This window comes from Podarcis melisellensis, assembly GCF_964234715.1.
Source record: "Podarcis melisellensis genome assembly, chromosome: 5".
NCBI lineage: Eukaryota > Metazoa > Chordata > Lepidosauria > Squamata > Lacertidae > Podarcis > Podarcis melisellensis.
The window spans coordinates 60,134,822-60,157,992 of record NC_138537.1 but is presented as its reverse complement, the minus strand read 5'-3'; the positions used below and the strand labels follow the sequence as shown (position 1 = coordinate 60,157,992).

At 40.4% G+C, this 23,171-nt stretch overlaps 1 protein-coding gene across 20 annotated transcripts in view; it reads right to left on the bottom strand.

Moving 5' to 3' along the window:
• Positions 1 to 23,171, bottom strand: part of JAKMIP3 (Janus kinase and microtubule interacting protein 3) — a 107,123-nt gene that overhangs the window by 55,914 nt on the left and 28,038 nt on the right. For all 20 annotated transcript variants that reach the window (XM_081912662.1, XM_081912645.1, XM_081912646.1 and 17 more), the window contains exons 2-4: positions 13,958 to 14,236; positions 11,102 to 11,334; positions 5,744 to 6,241 (exon numbers count right to left, since the gene is read on the bottom strand). In XM_081912662.1, the coding sequence (XP_081768788.1) occupies positions 5,744 to 6,241; positions 11,102 to 11,236 (633 nt within the window). In that variant the 5' untranslated portion in view covers positions 11,237 to 11,334; positions 13,958 to 14,236. The remainder of the gene's footprint in view (positions 1 to 5,743; positions 6,242 to 11,101; positions 11,335 to 13,957; positions 14,237 to 23,171) is intronic.

Sequence of the window (23,171 nt, the reverse complement as noted above, 5' to 3'; positions counted from 1 at the left end):
TTAGCTAGGGATGATGGGAGTTGTAGTCTCAAAACATCTGGAGGGCCAAGTTTGACTATGCCTGAATTAGAACTTTCTCTGCACCTCTGAACGGGACGATATCCGGCTTCTCTTTGCCAAATCCAAGCTTGCACCAAAGGAAAGGGCAGGTACCATTCCCACTTGTGTGCTTGTTTCAGGAGGGCTTCTGAAGCCCATCACAATTGTGTTTCCTCTCCAGATGTTGGGATTATTTGGCATGAACAGCAAACCGTTCTTTCCAACCCTTTGGCTGGAAGCAGAGTGGGGCAGTTTGTGAGTTTGTTCAGACAGACACAGACACACACCCGAGTCCACTCTACATAAACACTTGATGATTCCTGACTTAGAGTGAGCTGACATCATTAAAAAGCATTGTATTTGAGGTGAAAGTAATGTCCCAAAGCCTTCAGTCTGGTTGATTTTTATATATGGGATAGGGCAGGAGGGAATAGCATCTTGGCCTTTGCCTCAGGCAGCAAAAAGTCTTGGGCTGGCCTTGGCTTAGAAGGATCTTTTCCCCCTCTTTGATATGTTCCACACCTGTGTGTGAGAGAGAAGCAGAGAGATTGGGAATGTAGGGTATGCTTCTTAAGTGGGGAGGAGAAGCCTTCAAAGTCATGAATTCTTTTGCTGTGTTTCCCCTCCTCAAATGTGGTATTCATGCTTGCAACTTTTCTCCAAAGGATAGATACTAGAAAGGCTTGAAGAGCTCTGATGAATGCATTAGCACACATTTGACAACTGCAGAACCAGAAGTGTGATCAAAGGTTACATATTCAATGCAAAGTAGGGGTTTAATGCAGCTGTTTTGAGTTCTGCTATACCCAGCAAAAGAGAGAAGGGTCTACTAATGATTTTTTGACAATACAATATATAAATTATTAGAAATCCAAAATGCAAATATCTTGTCAAATCATATTTTCTAACATTTTCAAAGTAAATAACAACTTTTAAGAGTAAGATGCTGGTGATGCAACAAAGTTGGACTAATTATTCCCAATAATTTAAAAAAGTAATTATTCTACAAATACTTGGGGGGGTGGTACAGGGGCTTGTTGAAAACTTCAATTTAAAAAAACGATGCTCACAATTTTGTTTTTCCAATTTTTTTTTTGCTGGGTTTTACACAAGATCTAAGTGAGATATCTTATAAACAGACAAACAAATGTATTGTGGCATGAATTTTCATAAGTACTGATTACCTTTGTCATCTGCATGAAATGGAAGTACCGTATTGGCCTGAATATAACCCACACCCAAATATAAGCCGCACCTTTAAAATTTGGCGGCTTGGGGAAGACTTGGGAGCCGCGGATGGGACGGGCGCCATTGCCCCACGCTCCTCGGCTGCTCTCTGGGGAGGGGGAGCCATGCCCCTTTGCCGGCAGCCTCGCCCCCTTCTCGGCGGTTCAGGGGAGGCATGGGAGCAGCGGTTGGGGTGGGCGCTGTCGCCCTGTGTTCCCGACAGCCCTCATGGGCAGCTGTTTTAGCAGCAATATCGTAAGGTCGTGAATATGTCGCACTTTAACTTTTCATGGTCGGAATTTGGAAAACAAGTGTGGCTTATATTTGGGCCAATACAGTAGGGTTCTTGCCCATGTAACCACATGCCACAGTCAAATCTGTTAGACGTTAAGGTACCATGGATCAGATGGCTGTTTCCGCTACTGCAGATCAACACAGCTATTTTTTCTGGAATCAGTACTTAGTCCACTTTAGTATTGATATCAAGTTCCTGCATCTTATCATGTGGTTGATGGGAAACATGCCCAGTTAATAAAACTAACAGATTTCTGGCTCCTGTTATTTTGTATCTATCTGCAAAATAGCATGTTATATTATAAGTATAAAGACATATGGCTTCATGATCTTGAAGCATAGTAAATACTCTGGCATTAAAGTGTTTGCTGTTGGGGATTAATTTGCCTCCTGTTGAGCAGAGCTCTGCTATTAATTTGTGGTAGTCTCTGGCTGACATGAGGAAGAGAAAACATTACAATCACATGACTACAGCAAGCCAAATAGATCTTTGAGCAGAGTTTAACCTGTGATGTTGCTGAAATATATTAGAACACATTTTTCCTCAGTCAAAACATTATTTTCTTTCCTATAACTCTCACATACTGTTCAAAGCAATGTTCAAAATGTGGGTCTCATCCAAGGCTTAGGATGTTAACATGAAAATGTCACCTTGTTGCTTGATTAACAACCAGCTGTTCTGTCTAATAGGTTAATATTTCCCTTGGTGAACATTAGCTGTGGTGCTTTTCTCATGAGAACTCTTAGTTTTTATCATTTCTCTGGGTAAGCAAGATTTAAACCCACAGCCTGGTAGGAAAGTGCTAGGGTTGAAATCCAGATATGAGCCAGTATGGAGCTGCATCAAACATCCAAAATCAAGTTATGTTATGTTTTGCTTGGAAATATTCACACTATACGAGGTTGGGAGGAGAAGGGTAGGGATGGCTATCTGGGAAAAGCTGCACATACAGAGAAAGGCAGTAAGATATGAGAGGAAAAGCTATATTTGGATTTAGCAGAGGTTAGCCACTGAGTCCCTTACTATAAACAGAATTTTGTGTTCCACCAATTGCTGTTCCCTACAAAAGACCCAAACATGAGTCCTACAGATGGCAAGAGCTAAAATGCTCACTTGAGTCAGATAGTTACTGTAAAAATGAAAAAGGCTAGTGGGGTTTTGCAGGAATCCTCCAATATCTTAATTTGGCTCCATTCTAATTAGACTGAAAGAGCTATTTCAAGGCTAAAATGCACATTGCATGCAAACATGTAAAAGTGTTGCCTGATGGCTTTTTCATGGAGGATAAGGCTATCCATGGCTACTAGCCATGATGGCTATATTCTGCCTCTACTGTCGGAGACAATACGACTCTGAATACCAGTTGCCTGAAGTTGCAAGTGGGGAGAGGGCTGCTTCACTCAGGTTCTGCTTGCAGGCTTCCTGTGGACATCTGTTTGGCCACTGCGAGAACAGAGCGCTAGACTGGATGGCTCTTTGGCACAAACCAGCAGGCTCTTCCCATGTTCATTTAAGCTTGAAAAATTACTTTTGGAAAAGGTGATTGAGCCTGGATTGGTGCCTGGGGAAGAATCATTTCCCCACTTGCTACCCCCCTCTCCAAATCACACCTTTCTCCCTCTAAACTGGTTTTGAATTTAAGTACATGTTTGTGAAGGTCAGAGATACTGACAGGCTACACTTATATGTGTTTGCATGTAACATTTAATTGTGCCTCCCCAAATATCTTGGGACGCTTCACTAAGACACCCATTTGTGTGATCAGTCTAATATATCCAGAAGTAACTCACATCCTCTAGCAACTGCTGAATTCCTTAATATGCTGTAGGTTGGAGCATCTGCAATCACACTTGTTGTGACTGAGCTCTGTGAACTATCGGCTCACATATTGGACCATCCATTCACATGGATATTTCCATTCATTTCAAAAGATATTATTCAATTCTCTCTCTCTCTCTCTCTTTCTCTCTCTCTGTCTCTCATGGTATTTGTGGGAGTTACCTTGTTTTACCTTCCCAGCAACCTTGTGAGGATGACTTGGGATGGGAGAATGAGACTTGCCCAAGGTCACCAAGCCATGAAGGCTAAAGAGAGGTCCATATCCAGGTACATTTAACCATTATACTACTCTGTCTCCCTAGGTACAATGTTACTAACTATACTCTGCAGTAAAATAAAACTATATTTTGGTATTGAACAATTAGGCTGTTTCTTTGCATCCTTGAATGCTATAGATGCTATTTCCACTTTGTCCATGTTATACTTTTAAAGCCCATTCAAAGCACATTATTTCCCTCAAGGAATTATGGGCACTGTAGTTTACTTCTCACAGAATTACAACCCCCTGAAACCTTTAACAAACTACTGTGCCCAGGATTCTTTGAGGGAAAGATTAAGCTTACATGTGCTTTCAATGAACAGTGTGCACACAAGTTGCATGATATCTCCAAACAGAAAAAGAGCATTCAACGTATTTGGCTATGAAGGAACAATATGATGTTGGTCACAGTTCTCCCTCCGGTATAGGATCCCAATGTTCCTGAACCCCACAAATTGGACAAAATTGGATTTAACGTGACTAGACTTAACTTATCAAGCTTACATTCTATTACAAGTAAAGTTATGTATTTTACTTTGGAAAAGAAAGTATCCATTCTGGATATTGCATATTTCAGAATAGGTCCTATCACTGTGAAAAAGCAGATCATTTAATATGAAACTGAAGGTGCATTTGTCATTGTCATCCTTATCATGGAAAACAGCAAAAAGCTCCCTGAGCATAATAAATCAGTTGAAGTTATACATCAAGAATTGATCTACTATGAATAATTAGCTGCTGCAACTAGTCTCCCACTAATGGTGTTAGAAAGCATTAAGTGTAGCTTTCATTGTGATCACGGGAGTGTTAAACATAAATTCACACATAGTAACATGTAGATGTGGTGCTGGAGCAGCAAAAACATAAGACTACACAAAGGCCTTGCTCTCTGTCTGCCTGGTAACTGCCTAACAACTGGGGGGGGGATCAAACAACTGTCGAAATAGAAATAGAAAATTGAAAGCTATCATGCAAAGTCGGAGCTATCCAATGAGAATTTAAACCATCTCTTGAGTGGCTTTATATGCAAAATACAGCCATTTATAATACAAATATGTTATCCTGGAAATGAAACTGTGTATGGGCCAACTTATATGTTCTGTATTTTCCCGCATGGAAAGCACTTCTGTCTGGGAAATACTGTGTCTGGGAAATTGTATATGATGAGGCCAAATGGAGACATTTACGTATGAAAACAGGCTAAGAAACCATGATTGGATGCAGGCTAAAGATAATTGCTTTATACGTTTAAAAAATCCCCAAAAACCTGCTGAAATGGCATAAATGTATATTCAGAGGTCTAAGTCGAAGAGGCTGTAAGCCTATGCACACTTATCTAAGTTCCATTAGATTCAGTGCAAGTTACTTCCAAGCAGGCATGCCTAGAATTGTACTGTAAAGCAAGGGTTTAAATCATTGGCCTGTGATCACTTTGCCATATTTGAAGTTTTGCCTATACCCCTTTGCCTAGAAAAAGGTTGCTAGTAACAATTAGATCACCATATACTTCTGCAATCATCAGAAGTCTTTTATGTCTCAGTAACAATGCAGCATTGTGAAAAGGTAAGTAAGTAGAGATGCACAGCAATTTGCAAAGCTGGTTGTGACCTGGAAAAAAACGTCATCTCCTTCCTCCTAATTTACCCTTTACCAGCAGAAAGACAAGGCGGTATTTGGATTCTAGCACATAACTATTTTTCAAGCTTTAAAACTTTTTTTTTTTTAAAAAAAGAACAACCTACTGCCCACTAACCAGTACTGATTTGAAGTTGATTCCTGGGGGAACTAAAATGATCATTTAAACAGATGGCATGGCAAGAGACCAAGAGACAACCTGATCAAAACCTTGCACCCTGTTAACGTACAGCACAGCATATCTTTGAGAAACAACCTCCTCCTAGACATTTGCATTAGTGCTGGATAAACCTCTGAAGGATCAGAAAGTCTGTATGGATTAGTAGCCCCAATGCAGGATGCTTCGTCACAGTGAATTTGAACTGTTTATTAGCGAAAACACAGAAAGAACATTCGTTCCCTTCCCCTTGTTGCTGAAAACCGCCAGAATGATTGAAATTTGCACATACCAATCTGCGAATTTCCCTCTCACACTCTCTCTTTATCCTGGTAATCTCTTCTTGGTGAAGGTGATACACACTCCGTATCTCTGCTGCTTTGATTTTGTCAGCTTGCACGACCACAGATAAAGCTTCTTCCACTTGTTTTTTAGCCCCCTTAAGCTCCAAAATTTCCTGTTGCATTTTGGTTTTCTCACCCTCAAATCCCTTCTTGGCCTCCTCCTTTGCTTCGCAGAAGAGCATTGTCTTAACCTTATCAGGCGTCCCATCCCGGACAACATTGAGTAAGGCCTGAAGTCTCTGAATTTCATTATCTTTGATTTTTATGACTCTAAGAAGCTCAGCTTCATGCTGTCTTAAAAGTCCCTCGCGAACAGCTTGGAGCTCCTTCATTTTTTCTTCATGAAGTTTAGCCTTGAGCTCCGTTACAGTCACTGTGTTTTTGTGCTGTTCGTGTTCTTTGATCAGCTTCACTTCCTGATTTTTCTCCCTCTCCAATTTGCTGACCTAGAAGAAAAAGAAAGTATCACACGGTATGTTTCAGATGGATTTAATAACCTAGCAATAAATGTTGGAGGACATATTTAAGACAGCTGTTGGGAAATCAGCAAGTGTTTTTTCATTATCACCAATTAAGGCTTAAAAAGAGATGTAAGATTAAATGAGTGAGTTTGTCTTGGGGTTTTTCCTCCCTATTAGCAACATCAGCTATGCAGAGTGGGGGGCACAAGCTAGATCAGAACCATGGTGAATGGGAAGGAGGGGTTAACCCTGTCCCCCATGTTAGAATCCCACCGAAAGTTAGAGTTGCTCATAGTCCTGACAATGCAGCATGTCAGGGGTGGATAAGGGAAGATGGAGTCCTCCCATTACAAGTTTCTCCATCCCTCTGAAAAACTCCATCTCCTACTGAATCCTGGGCTCATTTCCCATCAGACACCGGGCACACTGGGTGTACTGGGAAGATGTAGACAAAGGAAGGGAATGAAAATACCTCCCTTTCTCTTCTACAGTGACTTACACATTAAAATTAGGGCCCGTCCATACCTTGGCTTAATATGGATTCTTTGTGCCTTCTTTAATTTCCTCTCGTCCATGTGGCATTCACCTCCAACTACTGACCCCCTTCCAAAAATCTTGAGATCCCAATATGCAATTAATGTTGCTCTCCTTTTCAGATTTTCAAGGCATAGAAAATCCCTGGATTTAGTGAGCAGACAGTGTAGGACAACAGTAGCTGGAAGAGAACACTGCATGGACGATGGGGAACTAAAGGGGGCCCTTTATTGCACCAATAAACTTTAATAAGGACGGGAATATTCACAATACCAAAGTTTCTCAACAGCCGTCTGCATGCTTCTCCTTGATGATACGCAATTACCATGTCTAAAAGTTGGTTGCATGCATTGTATTTTTGCACTTTTTGGTAATGTGCTAATTCATACACAGGAGTGTCAACACAGATAGGCCTGACAATAATTCAAACCAACCAACTCACACACCCATTTAAATTAGCTGACAAAAGCTGTTTTGGTATGGCCGGATTAATGCTCCTTCTCAAAAGTTTTAAAATAATTCATAGATCTTCTTGCATTCCTGCCTACCCTTTACAGTGAAAGCTAAACAACTAGAGTCTGTCTGAACCAACCTCCTGCCAATTTCTAACGCAAAAGTCAGAGACTCAGCTCATTTCAGGTTTCACGTAAGCACAAGTTTTGCACTGGTCTTTTAACTTTTGCACTGAATGCTTTTTTTGAGTTCTTCAAGGCAACAATTCCAACTAAAAGCATTGCCTGCTGGCAAATGTAAGAAGCTTGTGAGTTTAGCAGAGTTTTGAAAAGCAAAGACTGTCAATGAGCTCTCCACATTTTCCACCTCAGTGCCCCATTACTTAACAGTGGCCATGTTACTTGGCTCTTAGATACTCTGCTATTATTACACAACTGATCCAACAGACATTGTTCCAGTTACTTCCAGGGCTCCTTCATTCAGCAGTCATCCTAACTGGGTTGCACAAAGCTTACTCGGAGGTTAGACTCTGTCCAGTTTCACTGAGCATTCATCCTGATTTGCTTACAGGGTTCTTACATGTCTTCCTGGTCATCATTCAATAATCCCACATTATTCATTCATCCTACATTTTCCGGCATGTTTCTCCACCACTTTCCTAACTTCAAAAGGTTGGGGGGGTTGGTTTTTTTGTTATTAAACAAAAGAGTGGATTGATTGAACTAGGGCAGCAAAGTGTTTTATTCCACTTTAATTGCACAGGCCTAAATTTCCAGTGTGTGCTTAAATCCCTCCCACAAAATAGGGGGAGTCTGGAGGCACCCCCAGTTACTAAAGGGGTTTTACTAAATGGGGACTTAATATTGTAAAGGATCATTCAGGTATCACAATTGATAGCAGTTTGTTTACTGACTGAATCCCCCATCTTCCCTGTTAAACCTGGATTAAGTCTGTGGGGGGGGGGGTATGGCCTGGCAATATTGATGCCAATAATGTTGTGTGGATGATACAAAAAAAAGTTGCATGTATGAGGAGCACCCACCCACAGGAAACACAACAGCAGCTTGCTGGGTGGGGTGCAGCAGCTAAACTAGCTTTCTAGACGGTGGCTCACTGGGAGGGCAAGATGGCGGGGAGCCTGGCATGGTGGAAACACACTCACTCTAGTACGTTTGCACCACATTGACCTCCCTGCCCCTTTGAGCCTTTATCTTCTCCTTTCTGCTAAGCAACAGGGACCAACCTGCTAGGAAGCTAGTGCCATGGCTCCAGCCGTGCCCCCCCCCCGCAACTGCTTCTCAAGATTCACCATCTGTAAATGATACCCATCAGGAAGCCCCTTAAAATTAACATGTTATAAATTTTCTTAGCTACCAAATTAAATTTAAAAATCCCCAAACAATTTTCAGAGTAGTGGTGCAGCAATAAAATCTTCCAACCCCTTTGCAAAGCTAAGCAGGGTCCAGTATGGTTTCAAACTGGATGGGAGACTGTGTTTTGAGATTCCTGCCTTGCACAGGGTTGGACCAGACTGCCCTAGGTATTCCCTCTATGATTCTAAAACAGCTTTGTGCTTGCTCAGTGGTTTTTAAGATGTTAATTAAGCAGCGTTGGAAGTAAAGAATAAATAAAAATGTCCTGCCTGGACAGAACGCAAACATACACTTTTGAACAATATACAAATGGCCTTCTTTTAATGATGCCTTCCCAGGAATGAAGCTGCTGCTGTACAAGGAATTCAATAATGCAATACTTCCGGGCTTGTTTTCCGATGTGTGATTTACACAAGAATTTTGGAGTAACACTAAATCTCCTAATTAGAAACGAATTACAAAGAGATGCCATCCATTCAGAACCCTCGGCTGCAATTGCTTGTCTGCAGCTGATATTGGCAACATGCTGGCCACGTCTAACATTAGCATACTGCTTATATTTCATTACCGACTGCTTAGTTTGCAGTGCAAGCTGCTTACGTTGCCTGGGATGGATTGGTAACATCAAATAAAATCAATATTAAAGTCTGGACTGGCTTGCATTTGTGGGTTATAACCATCATACCTGGAATGAAGCTTTTAAAAATCGTATGGACTTATATAGAAGAAACAGTAGAAGTGTGTGTGTGTGTGTGTGTGTGTGTATACAGTATACACAAATCTATGATTCTATGAATGACCTGAGTGCCTAGATAGGATAAGGTGGAAATATGTGGTCCTTAAGGCCTGTTAGCCAGTGCAGTTGGCTCAATATTGGCTCAATAGCTGGCATCCATCTGTCTCTGGAGACAATGGAGGAGTGTCTCTTTGGAGTTGAAGTCAAAGTGTTACAGCGACTGTTGTGGCTGTAGAGACCAATACAGGAGAGACATGTTTTGTTGCAGCTGGCACAGATGAAGGCATCCATTTATGCTACTGCAAATGTGCCATGACTAAATATGGCCTCACTTATTCCAACCAAAATTAAATACATAAATTTAAAGAAACCCAAGGGTTGTAGCCATCATTAGCCCTACTCTGAGTGGATCCTTTGAAATTAATGAACATGACTAGCTTGGGTTCATTCATATCAGTGGGAGACCCATATAGAAAAGTATTTATTTTTATATTACCTTATATAAAATGAGTCTTATTCAATACTTTTGTTCTGCTAGCGCAACCAGTTGCACCATGCAATTTCCCCCTCCACACCTCTCCCATGAAGACCCCCTCATCATCAAAATCTGCTCCAGAGGATTGAGGGGCCCTTCAGAGAAGATTTTCAGGGTGTGCAGAGAAGAATTTGATGGTCCACAAGGAGAGGACAGGGGTGGACCATTCCACGAACAGAACTCCATGTCCAAACCTATCTATTTTTATATTGTTTTATTTGGATTACGTTAGAATAACTTGGGATATTTACTTACAGCTACTAGTAATCATAAACTTTCACAGCCATATATTTCTGTCTATCCTATATTTATGTAATTCAATTTATAGTTTAACATTTAAATAATCAACGTATCTGAATTAAAGTACATTAAGAGCCATTTATGTAAGATTGCCTGTGACATCTGTTCATCATCAGTACAGTTCTCCAGTAGTGTCAACATAAAATTCAGTAGGTTCACCCTGAGTAGTACTTAATTGGCTGCAACCCTGTTTCCAAGCAAAGCGAAGTGTAGACAAAATATAATTTGTCTTCAGATTTGGTAGATTACCCTAAGAGCCAATGCAGGCTCCAGCTGTCACCCACACAGTAACCAAAGATTAATTTAATTTTTGCATTAAAAAGCTAGATTGTGCTCAAAAGAAATTGCCAGATCAGCTTGTTTAATGTGTACTGCATATGGATTTATGCCATCGTCCCCCACCCCTTCTTGGCAGTTTTGCTTCTTAGTGTATGGTACATGCTGACAATACAGCTGCTTTTGCCTCCATAGGGGACCAATTAGAGAAGTCTCTAAATAATGCATCAAAACCCGCATTCGTATGAAGACAAGATCTAAAGCAACCTTCAGGCTTCATTCCACAAGAGTATATTAAGAGGAGGACCCTTGTTTAATGTTTGCAGCATCTTCTTTTTTCATGATCAACTCTTCAATTTACAGATCCAAGGCTTATGTTCCATTGCAAAGAAGGACCTAATCTATTAATACACATGGTATCTTTCAGAAGTGCATTTACTTATTAAAACACACATCTGTACTGTGATGAAGTGTACCCAATTGCATGGTGTGGTGTGTGTTTTCCTGGCACAGGAAAAGAGCTATGGGATGGGTTTGCTTCCTAATTTGCCATCACATTGTAAGTGGGTGCATTTAGGAAACAGGATAGATAGCTTTTGTTTTGTTTAGCAGTGGTGGGGGGGAAAAAAGATGCACACCTTACTCTTTTCTTGCTGGAGTTCTATTTGAATATCTGTTAGTTTTGCCCTGAGCTCTTCATTAGCAGCTTGCAAAGCAGCTAAGGCATCCGGTCTTTCTCCTTTAGCTCGAAAGCTGGCACCCTTCTTTGACATCGTGAGACGGCGTGGCAAGAGGGGCAGAATCCCAAGCAGAGAGGACCTCCTGCTCTCGCCTATTCCTTTATTCTGCTCCACGACATTTTCTTATTCATCTGCAAAATAAGAGAAAGATCAACAGTTGGGAGTCCCATCATTAGTCTGCAGAAAATACAAGGTGTTTCAGCTGGAGAGGGACCAAAGCACATAAGAAAGAAGCCCCTTTTAAGGAATTGTGCATCTTCTATTTACTTCCTTATTGGTAACAATACATCTTCTCCTAGAGCAGCCTTTCTCAACCTGTGGGTCCCCAGATGTTGTTGGACTACAACTCCCATCACCCCTAGCTAGCTAGGCCAGAGCTCAGGGATGATGGGAATTGTAGTCCAACAACATCTGGGGACCCACAGGTTGAGAACTGCTGTCCTAGAGCAACTTTGCAGATTCTTCCTTAGCCACTCATCATCATTTCATCCTAGGGTGGAGCTACATCACATAAAACCTGACAAAATTCAAAGACTAGTTCAGTAAAAACACAGCATCAATTACATATCAAGTGGGTGATAAAATACATGCTGGTTCAAAATCTCAGCCCCTTCCCTAAAGACGGGGAGGAGTAGCTTCAGCTGCCAATGAAAGGTCAGCAATTTCAGCTTTTGTGTGTTTTAGAAAACATGGTGGCACCACATAGAAGGTCCAACCATACATTAGACTTTTTGAAGTACCATACGAGATACTCTAAAGAGCCATTGCAGTTATTTGGTGAAGTGCAAGCTGCCCTTTTCATCCCTATTCTGGTATGTTTCTTAATTGATGGAGTAGGAAAGCTTATCCACCCATTTCTGAGCACAATTCAAAATGTTGGTGCTGACCATTAAAGCCCTAAAAGCCCAATATACCGGAAGGAGCAACTCCACCCCCATCGTTCAGCCCAGACACTGAGGTCCAGCGCCAAGGGCCTTCTGGTGGTTCCCTCATTGCAAGAAGTGAAGCTACAGGGAACCAGGCAGAGGGCCTTTTCCGTAGTGGTGTCCTCCCTGTAGAATGCCCTCGCATCAGATGTCAAGGAAATAAACAACTATCTGACTTTTAGAAGACCTCTGAAGGCAGCCCTGTTTAGGGAAGTTTTTTATGTTTGATGTTTTATCGCTTTTTGTTAATATTCATTCTGTTGGGAGCCATCCAGAGTGGCTGGGGAAACCCAGCCAGATGGGTGGGGTATGTATGTATGTATGTATGTATGTATGTATGTATAAATATATAAATAAAATTATTATTACAGTATTATTATTCCTTTAAAAATATATCCTCATCATCAACCTTCCCTCCAAAGAGCTCAACACACTTATCTGCCTCTCCATTTGATTCTCACAACAATCCTGTGAGGTGATTTACTCTGAGAGATAGTGACTGGCCCAAGGTCATCCACTGGGCTTCATGGCTGAGTGGGAATTTGAATCCTGTTGCCTCAGGTCCTTGTCCAACACTAACTCGTACGGAAAATGAATAGAAAAATGAACCTCGGAATGAGTTTGGGGATGCAGCAGAATGTCTGTGCGAATACTTCATGACAAACCCAAATCATTATCCCCTTTCCCACCCCAGCAAGATGACATATCATCACCTCACCACTGGCCAGCCATTCAAAGCCTCTGGGAGTGACTCCATAAAATATCTGATCACCTGGTCATAAAGAGTAGGAATCGCAGGCTTGCTTCTCTGCACACCCACATTCTCCCAAATCACATATCAAGCCATATGATAACGTATGAGTTATGTAAATTACTGCAATATTGGTTGGTGCATTAGCTGTGATTTTTTTTTCACAAATACATGCACATTATTGATTTCTCATCAGCTTATGACAGGCTAGATTTAAACCATTGATTTAAATCAAGGCAATTTAAATCATTGATTAAAAGTATTTAATTCACCAGTGGGGAAAAGCTGTTTAAAATAACCAACTCAAATCAAGCTTCCATTGAAGCCTATATTTATTGAACAAATGTGCATACTAATCAATTGTGATAACAATTCAAACTGAGTTGTTTATAGGCGAAATTGTGCCTTTACCGTACTGCCTCTGATGATACAGCCCATAAGCCACTTTCACTATAACAGGCATACCCAAAGACAAAGGAGCATTTGTGAAACTAAGCATATTTGTCTGTGATACATATGCAGGACAGTATTTAAGTATTTAACACAAAATACTTTTCCAGAATCAAGGACTGTTAGTTAGGACGCATCTGCACTATACATTTAAAGCAGTATCATATCACTTTAAACAGTCATGACATCTCCCCAAGAATCCTGGGAACTGTGGTTTGTTAAGGGTGCTGTGAATTGTTAAAATGACCTTTATGCTCCTCACAGGGCTACAATTCCTGGGTGGTTTAACAGTCATTCCCTCTTCCCAGGGAATTCTGCCAAGGTGAATGTCTCCTTCACTTTTTGAAAGACAATCATCATGCCATTTTCATTTCTCAGGAACATCAAAACATCCATTACACCCATGTTTGCAACTGCTAGCTCTCTCCAATAAAGTTTCATCAAGACCATTCTTGCAGAAGCATGGTAAGAAAGACACAAAGAACTGGAAAATGGTGGGATGGCCTCCAGCGGTCTTCAAGTTTATGAGAATTTCAGAAATGAAAATAGAGTTTTTACTTTATGAGTTGCAATTCCACATGGACCGCACTGAAAGGCTTTCTTCTTTCTAAGCAAGCTGCTATTTACCTTGCCTTCTGATGGGAAGAAAATCCCTCTGCTGCACAAGCTGTCAGCAAAACACCAGCATGTGACCGGATTCCTTTCTCATGGCCACTAATTACACTTCAGGGGTTTTTTTTTTAATAGAGGGAACACTCTTCAATTCATAGCAACATAAAGGATGCCGAGAAAGGCCATTCAGAATGTCAGATTATATCCAGCCATGATGATCCATTAATAGGTCAGAGAGATGCGGCTTCCTTCTGTGCATGCCCCAGCTGAAATCTCTAGGCTCCTGTGTTCTTCCTTGAAAAAGCAAAGCAAAAGAAAACAAAGCACATGTTACAAAATTTGCACAGAATAACTCTATTGCACTCAGTGTCTGCTTTCCTTGTACACATTCAAAATGGTATTGGCTGGAACATTCCCCTTTTCCTAAACAATGTTTGGCCCTGATTATGGGCTTCCCAAAGGCATCTGGCTGGCTACTCTTGGAATCAGGATGCAGGATTAGATAGTCTGATCAAGCACCTTTGCTTCCCTCCTTTGTGGAGGAAAAAGAGGGGCAAGCGGTGGAGATTTATGATGTCACAATCTCTTAATGTACCACTGCTCAAGTAATGCAGGGGTGATAGGGGCACAGAAACAAGCAGGCAGGCAGGCATTGCTTGTTAAAAAGGAGCATCAGTCTAACCTCCTGAAATGCAAAACTAGCTCTTCAGTAGCCAAATCCACATGGTTACAACACTTCACCCACACATTGTCACTCAGGCTGGAGAAATTGCTGACAGCCTCATCTGCCCTCAAAATGCATCCCAAGTGCTTGACAATTCGAATAGGATGAGGTCATCTGCTGCCCATCAACTGATATTCAGTGCCCATCACTGGGAAATACCAGGCCATGACAAACTTTAGAGAGAAAGCATGACTCTCAGTGGTATTTAAAGGACAAGCTGCCCCTTGACTTGCTAAGCATGCTGACATTTTTATACATATGCTTCCTGTTACAGCGGTACCTCTGGTTAAGAACTTAATTCATTCCGGAGGTCCATTCTTAACCTGAAACTATTCTTAACCTAAGGTACCACTTTAACTAATGGGGCCTCCCGCTGCCGCCGCACCGCTGGATCACAATTTCTGTTCTCATCCTGAAGCAAAGTTCTTAACACGAGGTACTATTTCTAGGTTAGCGGAGTCTGTAGCCTGAAGCATCGATAACCCGAGGTACTACTGTATCCTGTTTCCTCCAAAGAGATGATGCAATTAAACCAAAACAAAGGAGATTCTGACTAAACATTCAGAAAAAAAAACTTTCTTTTTTTCCTTTATTCGTTTTCCATTTTACATATTACATCTATACAAGCCATACCTTACACAGGCTTCCCGACTTATCTTCCATTGACATCCTATTTCATATTCTTAGTTTGCTACATCTCCTTATATCATTCGGGGGAAACTTTCTGACAGTAAGAGCTGTTTGGCAGTGAAATGGACTCTTACGAGAGGTGGTGGGCTCTCCTTCCTTGAAGATTTTTAAGCAGAGGTTGGATGGCCATTTGCCATGTATGATCAAGTTGAAATTCCTGCATTGCAGGGGGTCGGGTCCCTTCCAACTTCAAGATTCTATGAGTCTATGATTCTATATGAAAAACTGGGTTTCTCCCCAGAACCACAATGAGAAATGTGCTTTTCCAGGTTCCTGGGAATATGAATTTTAGACTTGGATTAGAATAAGACAATGGATGTAAAATAAGCTTGGAATAAGACAATGGATGTAAAATAAGCTTTGCAGGGGTAGAGTTTAATGTTCAGATTCTTGTCTTCCTTACAACCATGAGCAGCGTCTTGTTTGTGCTGCTAGGATTCTCCTTGTCCTTTCAGTCTAGTGTTAAGTCCTGGGATAGACTGACCTGCTATTAAACCATGGCTTTCTGAAACACTGGCTTGGACCAATGAATGGATGCCTTACAAACATTACAGATGCTTTCCTCAAAAGGCCAGACCCTGAATTTTCAACCTATGCAGGAAGGCTTAACCACTGTCAAGAAAAAAACCGACCATAAGATATACAATGACGTGCATTCCAGGTGCGTCCCGATGAGCACAGAACGCAGGAAACCCAATACCTAATAATCGCCCATTGTTTAATGCTTGAAAGCTTCTGGCCTGGAGAACATGTGAATGTGAATTTGTTATACTCAATAAAGACGAACGAAAAATGGATTTCTTTTCCTGCCTGTTCATACCGGCACACACAATTACAATGACAAGAAAGTCAATGTTAAGAGGGTATTATGAAGCTGAGAAACATGTTAACTGTATAATGAGATTTTCCACTAAGGAAATTGGCTTCTCCTATCATTCGCTAAGCAGCATGCCTGGCTGGTGAGTGGGTGGAGGGGTGGAATCCTACAAAAAGATTAATATGGAACTCTTTAATTAAGCCTTTTGCAAAGGAATGGAATATAATGAGAGAATACATGGATATCACCATGTACAATACCTGCTGGTGTATAATAATTAATATAATATAATATAATATAATATAATATAATATAATATAATATAATATAATATAATATAATAATATAATATAATATAATATAAGTGATCTAAGACTGCATGCATTGGGCTTCCACAATTTTTCTTTTTCATAAAACACCCCCTCAGTTAATGAGAAGTAAACCCATAAAGCTGCATTCTCCTGGTTCTCAAGAATCAAGATATGGATACAATATTCATTTACTTATTTATTACATCCACATCCCATCGTTCTTCCAAGAAGCGCAGCTCTGGGTGTTGACACAAGAAAAACCGCACCAAAACATGTTCCCAGATTTTGGCATGGGAATATTCAGCATTGTCAGCCATAGAAGATCTGGAGAAAGAATTGGAGGAAAATGGGAAAGCATTCTGCAGGCATCTTTCTGATAGGGGACATGGAGCTTTATGCATACAGGGGAAAGCATTGTTGTAAGCTATGAAAGAGTTGGTGTTTTCTTGTCCCCCCTGCCCTGCATAACTTTGTTTTCTCTCCTTCAAGCCTCAGCTTTGTTATATATGAAGAATGAAAGTGCCGTTTGTTTGTTTGTTTGTTTGTGCATGTCTGTGCTCATAGATGATTAATCAAAGCCATCTGGACGCTGGTGGACACATGCCAGTAATAAAAAAATATTGCTCCCAGATGCCACATGCCAGAGACTTGCCATGACTAAACTCCAGAAATGTATAGCAAGACTTCTCTTGAGAAGTTTTTCATTGACAAACCTAGCCTACATAGATCTGGACAATGAAGAGATCACCACAAGCAAACTATTAGTAGTCCAATTTCATTTTTCTGCTATCTCAATTTCCACTTATAATTCATTTTACAGAAATAAGAATGAGTCATGCAAGAGAGGGAGCCTAGCCAGCCGTCAGTATTACCCCTTAGGACATTCAAACAAAACAGTACGTTTCTCAGCAATAGGGAAAATACATTATGTATATGATAATGCCTCTCACATTGTGTCAAAGATGGCGGCATGAATAATGCATCACCCAGCACTGCCTTGAGTCAGATTCACTCTTTTTGCCACCTGCCTTTAAGTGGAGATCAATCCTTTCCTGCAAATTCATCAAGACATTTCCCAAGCCCACCTTGTGCAATAGCCTCACCAAATGACAAAGGTGTTATATCCTGTCTGCAGGTAATAAATGGAAAAAAGGAAGGGGGAGGAATAGCCTTAATAGGAGGCAAACATAGCTATTATATTTGCTCTTCATTTAAAGGCATTGATCCGACTTGGTTCTCAGTTTCCACTGAACTAAAACTTTACAATCTGGTGCCTGAGTTTGTTTTCTCCCTTCCCACCTATTTTCCCTGCTGTGTGTCTTCTACTGTAGATCATAAGCCTGCAGACAAGGAGCGTCTTTTTGCTCATCTTGTAAGCTACACTGGAAGCCTTTTTTGACTAAAGAGCAGGGTGGAAATGTTTTAAATCAAACAAACAAACATACAAACAAACACAAAGGAGGCTTACTTCTGAGTAAACATGCACATAGGATGGCATTGTAAAACAAGGCTAAGTGTGTGTGTTCTGCATCAAGAAAAGGAATTCCTCAACTTCCATGAATGACATAAAAATTATGTAAGTTGGAGCAAAGTACAGAGGCTACATGCAGGAGGCGGGAAAAGGAAATCAACATTCAAGTGAAAGGCCTGAGTGCCAGATGCACAAATCTACACTCAAATATTTATTTGACTATTTATATCCTACCCTTAATTCAAAGACTTTGGGGCAGGTACCAACAAGTTGCAATAAAAGAATATCAGTACAACTAAATCCTGAAAAGTCACTCAAGGACACAATATATCAGGCAAGATTCTGCAGCATCTTAAAAAAAAAAACCCATCTCTTGAATGGGTATCTAAATACTGTCAGTGTGAGTGCCAGGGTAATTTGGTGGCATCTAACTTCAAAAACCCCAACTACCTCTCCCAGCAGCTTCATATAAAGGTTGAATAGCTTGGCTTAGGGAAAGAATACAACCCTAAGAGTCCCATTGTGGACAGTTAAGGGAGAAGTTGTATGACTGTAAACAGTAAGTGAGATCAGGAAAGGGATATTTTGCAGGAGCTTTTAATGGGGAGCAACAGCAAATGATCATAGAACTATGTCTGTTTGAAGAGTTTCTTTCATGGCAGGAAGAAAAGAACATTATGGTAAAAGGGCAAATTGCCATTTCAGACATGCTGCTATGCTTGTAAATGCTGTGCAGAGCCATTGTGATGTTGCTTGCAGAGTGTTTGAGTCACACCAGGGAGAAGTGGCTGCAAATCTCCCATTCAACTGAAAAGCTCATTGGATGGCTTTGAGCCAGTTCACCATCTCTTGACTTCATCTATATAAAATTGCATAACCCAACATATGTCAGCTCCGTAAAAGTTGGAAAACAAGCATGATGAATAAATAAATATCTCTCCTCACTCTGCAGTTGTCTTTTACCTAGGATCTCCTTTGCCAGGAATTTGTATAATATTCTAAGAAAATGATTTTTCCTCGCATAAGGCATTCTGCCAAGAATGGAATATTGTCATGTTCACTGCATGGAATATAGTCCACTGCATGCTACCCATTTAAAAATTGCTCTTCAACTCTGTCAGCATTTGAATTGTAAATTAGATTTATCTGGCTCCAACTGAGTGAAAAATCAATACCCATTTGATTAATGGATTTCACCATCAAGAAGATCCCCTGAAACAGCAGAGCTGATACCTGGTGGGGATTTGTGCAGAACACAAATGGGAGAAAGCAGCATTGTTGGGTAGAAGGTCTGTGTTAATGAGATGCCTCCGTTTGTAGCTTTACCATAACAACCACAACCAACCTGTGCTTGCTCACACATATAAAAGGCATCACTTGATATTGCAAGTTATCAAGCAGTGAACAAAACAACTCCTTAAAAGTTAAATAAGTGTGTGTGCTTTTTACAATTTACGAAATATCATGTTTGTGCGAGTTCCACAAGAACAGAGCAACTCAGCCAATAAAAAAGAAGGACTTTACCAACAGATTAATTAATAGCTAACATGTATTTTACTTCAAGGATTGCCCCTCCCCCGTTTCCTTTCTTCAAAATAACAAAAAAAGCATTTTTTTAAAAAGGCAAATCTGTGTACTCTTTAATATCTGATAACTATAGCAGGCTTCCTAAAGTGGCATTTCCCATCTGGGTATATGTGGAGTAGCAAGCAGGGGATATGTTTGAGAAAGAAATCAGGAATATATATTTGACTAAATATACCAATTGCTTTATTTCTGGAGCTGCCATTAGATGTCCCGAGTTCAAGTGAATCTTAACAAGCTGTGATGCTCACTAAAAGAAAAGACACATGTACCTACTATGCCTAATTTCTCTGCCCCTGTCCCTGATAAATCACTGCTTTGAGGGACAGAATGTCTTGATGAATTTCTATTAGTGCAAGCTGCTAGATGTATTGTCCCTTTTCAGGATTTATCTCTCTCCCCAATGCATAGTCAAATCAATCCATCTTGCCTCTAGTATAGCTAAACATTTATGAATGATCACATTACAGTGAATGGATGGCCACTCCGCACACTGCAGCCAGGGGGGATCCATTTTCTATTTTTGGCACTTGGTTTTCAGTTATACATTAATATTGTGCTTCTTCTATTTTAATGCGTACTGTACATCCAATAACTTTGTATAAAAGGGTTCTGAAAATAGTCTGCAAATACTTGAAATAAATAACCAAACAAGAATCGAAAGTATCATGGTCTAACTAGCTGCTAGAAATGCTTAACAAAACAATTGGGAATTCTGCTTTGGGAGTGCAGAAAAACTCACTGACTGTGCTGCCTCCCTTATCTAGGGCTTTCTTAAGATAACGTAATTAACAATCAATCTGTCCTGGTGAAAGTCTAGTCAAAGTTATTATTTGGGATTAGCACATGCCCAGCAACACATTGGGAAGACACGTGCTTGATCCTGAATGACCTGAATTTTCTACCAAAAAAATAAATAAATCCCCAGCTGTTCTTTTCAAAATCTACTCAAATTTGCAGAACTGCAAATAGATTCCTGACCCTTCTGCAAAACACCTAAATGCAAAATAATTTGAAACAAAACAAAAGAACTTATAGCCTTGCAAGTTCCTGTGAGCAGAAATCAGGGCAGGGGACACTTATTGTGGCTTGCCTTGGTCTTTGATGGCACCAGTCTCCAGGGACTTATCCTTCCCACTTTAGTAGCTATGCAGCAGCAGCAGCAGTACCTGTTGACAGGCACCCTGAGGCAATAAGTGTGTACTAAGTTTGTTTCTAGAGATACAGATCCTCCCCCCATTGCTCAATCAGAATAGGTCTTCTGGCATGAACACACATGTGCAGAAAAGTTCAGGGTATAGCTCATAAGAAGCCAAAGATAGCCAAAGGATGAAAACTGGAATGGCATCTTACATGTATGATTAACAGAGACAATGACAGTCTTGTAGCACCTCAAAGACAGGCAGATGTATTGAGACATAAGCTTTTGTGGGCTACAGCCCTCAGCTGGCAGATATTAAAGACATGAGCAGTTTCAAAAAATGTAGGGCCATGAAATACAAGAGCTGCAAATTTCTAGTTACTTTTTGGTTGTTTGTGGTTTTGCCCCAGAGTGGTTTTCAAAAAGTGATTATTTTATAACTGATATTTTTAATCTCTGAGTAGTGGCAGATAAAGGATATGCATAATAATAGAAGAGATTCATTTCATTTTTGCTCACTAGTATGTTCCAGGAATGTTTTACATATGAGGCACCCTGTTAGGGCCTTCCCGTTCTGGCATGCCACAGTTTCCATGTATGGATTTGATCCCCCTATTGAAGTGAATGAAGGAGCAGGCTGAACAGTCCCATATGAGTGTGGAAGCATATGCAGAGCTGGTACACTAGTAGTCAAATTCTTGGGGAAAGTTAGGAGGGCCCATCGAAACATTCACAATGCACAATTTTATCAAATTTGTTCCCCTCTGTAGCTAAGAATTCGGGGGGTGGGGAGCTGCCCTTTCCCTGTATTCTGAACAAGCTGCAAAACTCCAGGTCTCTGTATTTCTTTGGCTTATTAAAACAAAGGGTTAGCATCTAAGAATAAGAGGAATACTCTGGCTCATCTTACTTAGCACTTAGTTTCACATTTGCATAGGTTGCAGTTTTGTTAGGTTACAGCACTTTGTCACTCATGATAGGTAATTATTGTCCCTTCCAGCAATGTATAATTACCAGGGAATGGTACATTTTCCATGTTTGCCCAGTACATTATGCACATTTACATAGTGCATATTATTAACCCTACTGGCAATTTAGAGAGAGAGTAGGTAGCGTGAATTACACAGAAAGGCCAATATTGTTTTAGTGTCTTCCCCCCCCTTATTAAATAAATTGTAAACATGCAATTTCCTGAGTGAGATATCTTTAATTAGGCTGTTTCTTTTCTTGTAAAACAACAAGAAGTCTCAGCCCAAGGCTCAGACTTCTCAGACAGGAAAATGAATATATCCATTTAGCGAATATATGTACATTTTTACAGTAATGCATTGCTCACCAGCAGTTTTCATTAAGCATATAATAAATACGAAATATGTACAGCTTTGTAAATTAGATGAGAATCATTTGTTTCTGTAGATGTGTGTGCATTTGTGTGTTTGCATTAGGGCAAACCCATTGAAGCTAAAAAGCTAGCTGTGGAATTAATGTGGAAGACAGCAGGCTGTGGGGCTCCTGTGCTGCCAGGCATAGCTACTGCACAACCCACAGTAGGGTGTGAGCACTTCAAAGGTGTGAGCTCCAGATGAATGTCTGTGCATCAGGGACAGCCAAGTTACCAAAATCCTAAGAGCCACATGCAGGGATCCCCTATGACCATATGACCTGGAATAGAGCCACAGAACTTGCCAAATGGTGCTTCTCTACGCCAATCAGCCTCTCCACTCCACATTGCCACAGATTCTTCCTTCCCCCTCATCTCTCACTCCTGTTTGTCTCTGCATCTCTTCATATCCAAGAAATCATGGTGCCTTTCATCATAGTTATCTCACTCATAAGAAAATCCTTGCTGGATCATGCCAAAGACCTACCTACTCCAGCCTCCTGTGGCCAACCAGATGCCAATGGAAAGCCTGGAAACAGGACTTGAGAGCAACAGAATCCTACCTCTTTTTGTGTTAAAACTCCCTTTTTGGATTTAATAAAAAGGACAATTAGAACAATCTACAAGTTGGAAATAGGAGCAATCTTGGCACCATGCTAAGTTACTATTGGCAGATGAAGGTGATTGACTATATGGGTTTGGCTGAGATGACGAGCAGAATCCGAGACCAGGGAAGAGAAATGGCAGAAGAAGATTGGAGAAAATTTAAGGACTATTTAAAGAAATATAGCAAAATTAATGAGTGCTAAAATGATGTTGGATTAGAAATAAAGGAGTTAATAGCGACAACGGTTAAATTAAGGAGAGTAAGCAATATTAAAAGTAAGTTAAAAATAAGGGAAGGATTTGCTGAAAATAAATTTGAAATTGGAATACAGAAAGGGGAGGTATGAGGAAGTCGGGAAAGTAAGCTACAAGAAATTAAGAATTGAACTTATATATGTTTTATGTTTTATTATGTTTTGTGTTGTGTTTTTTATGTTGTGTTTTGTTAAATTTGTTGAAACCTTAATAAAAAATATTTATTAAAAAACAAACAAAACCATGCTA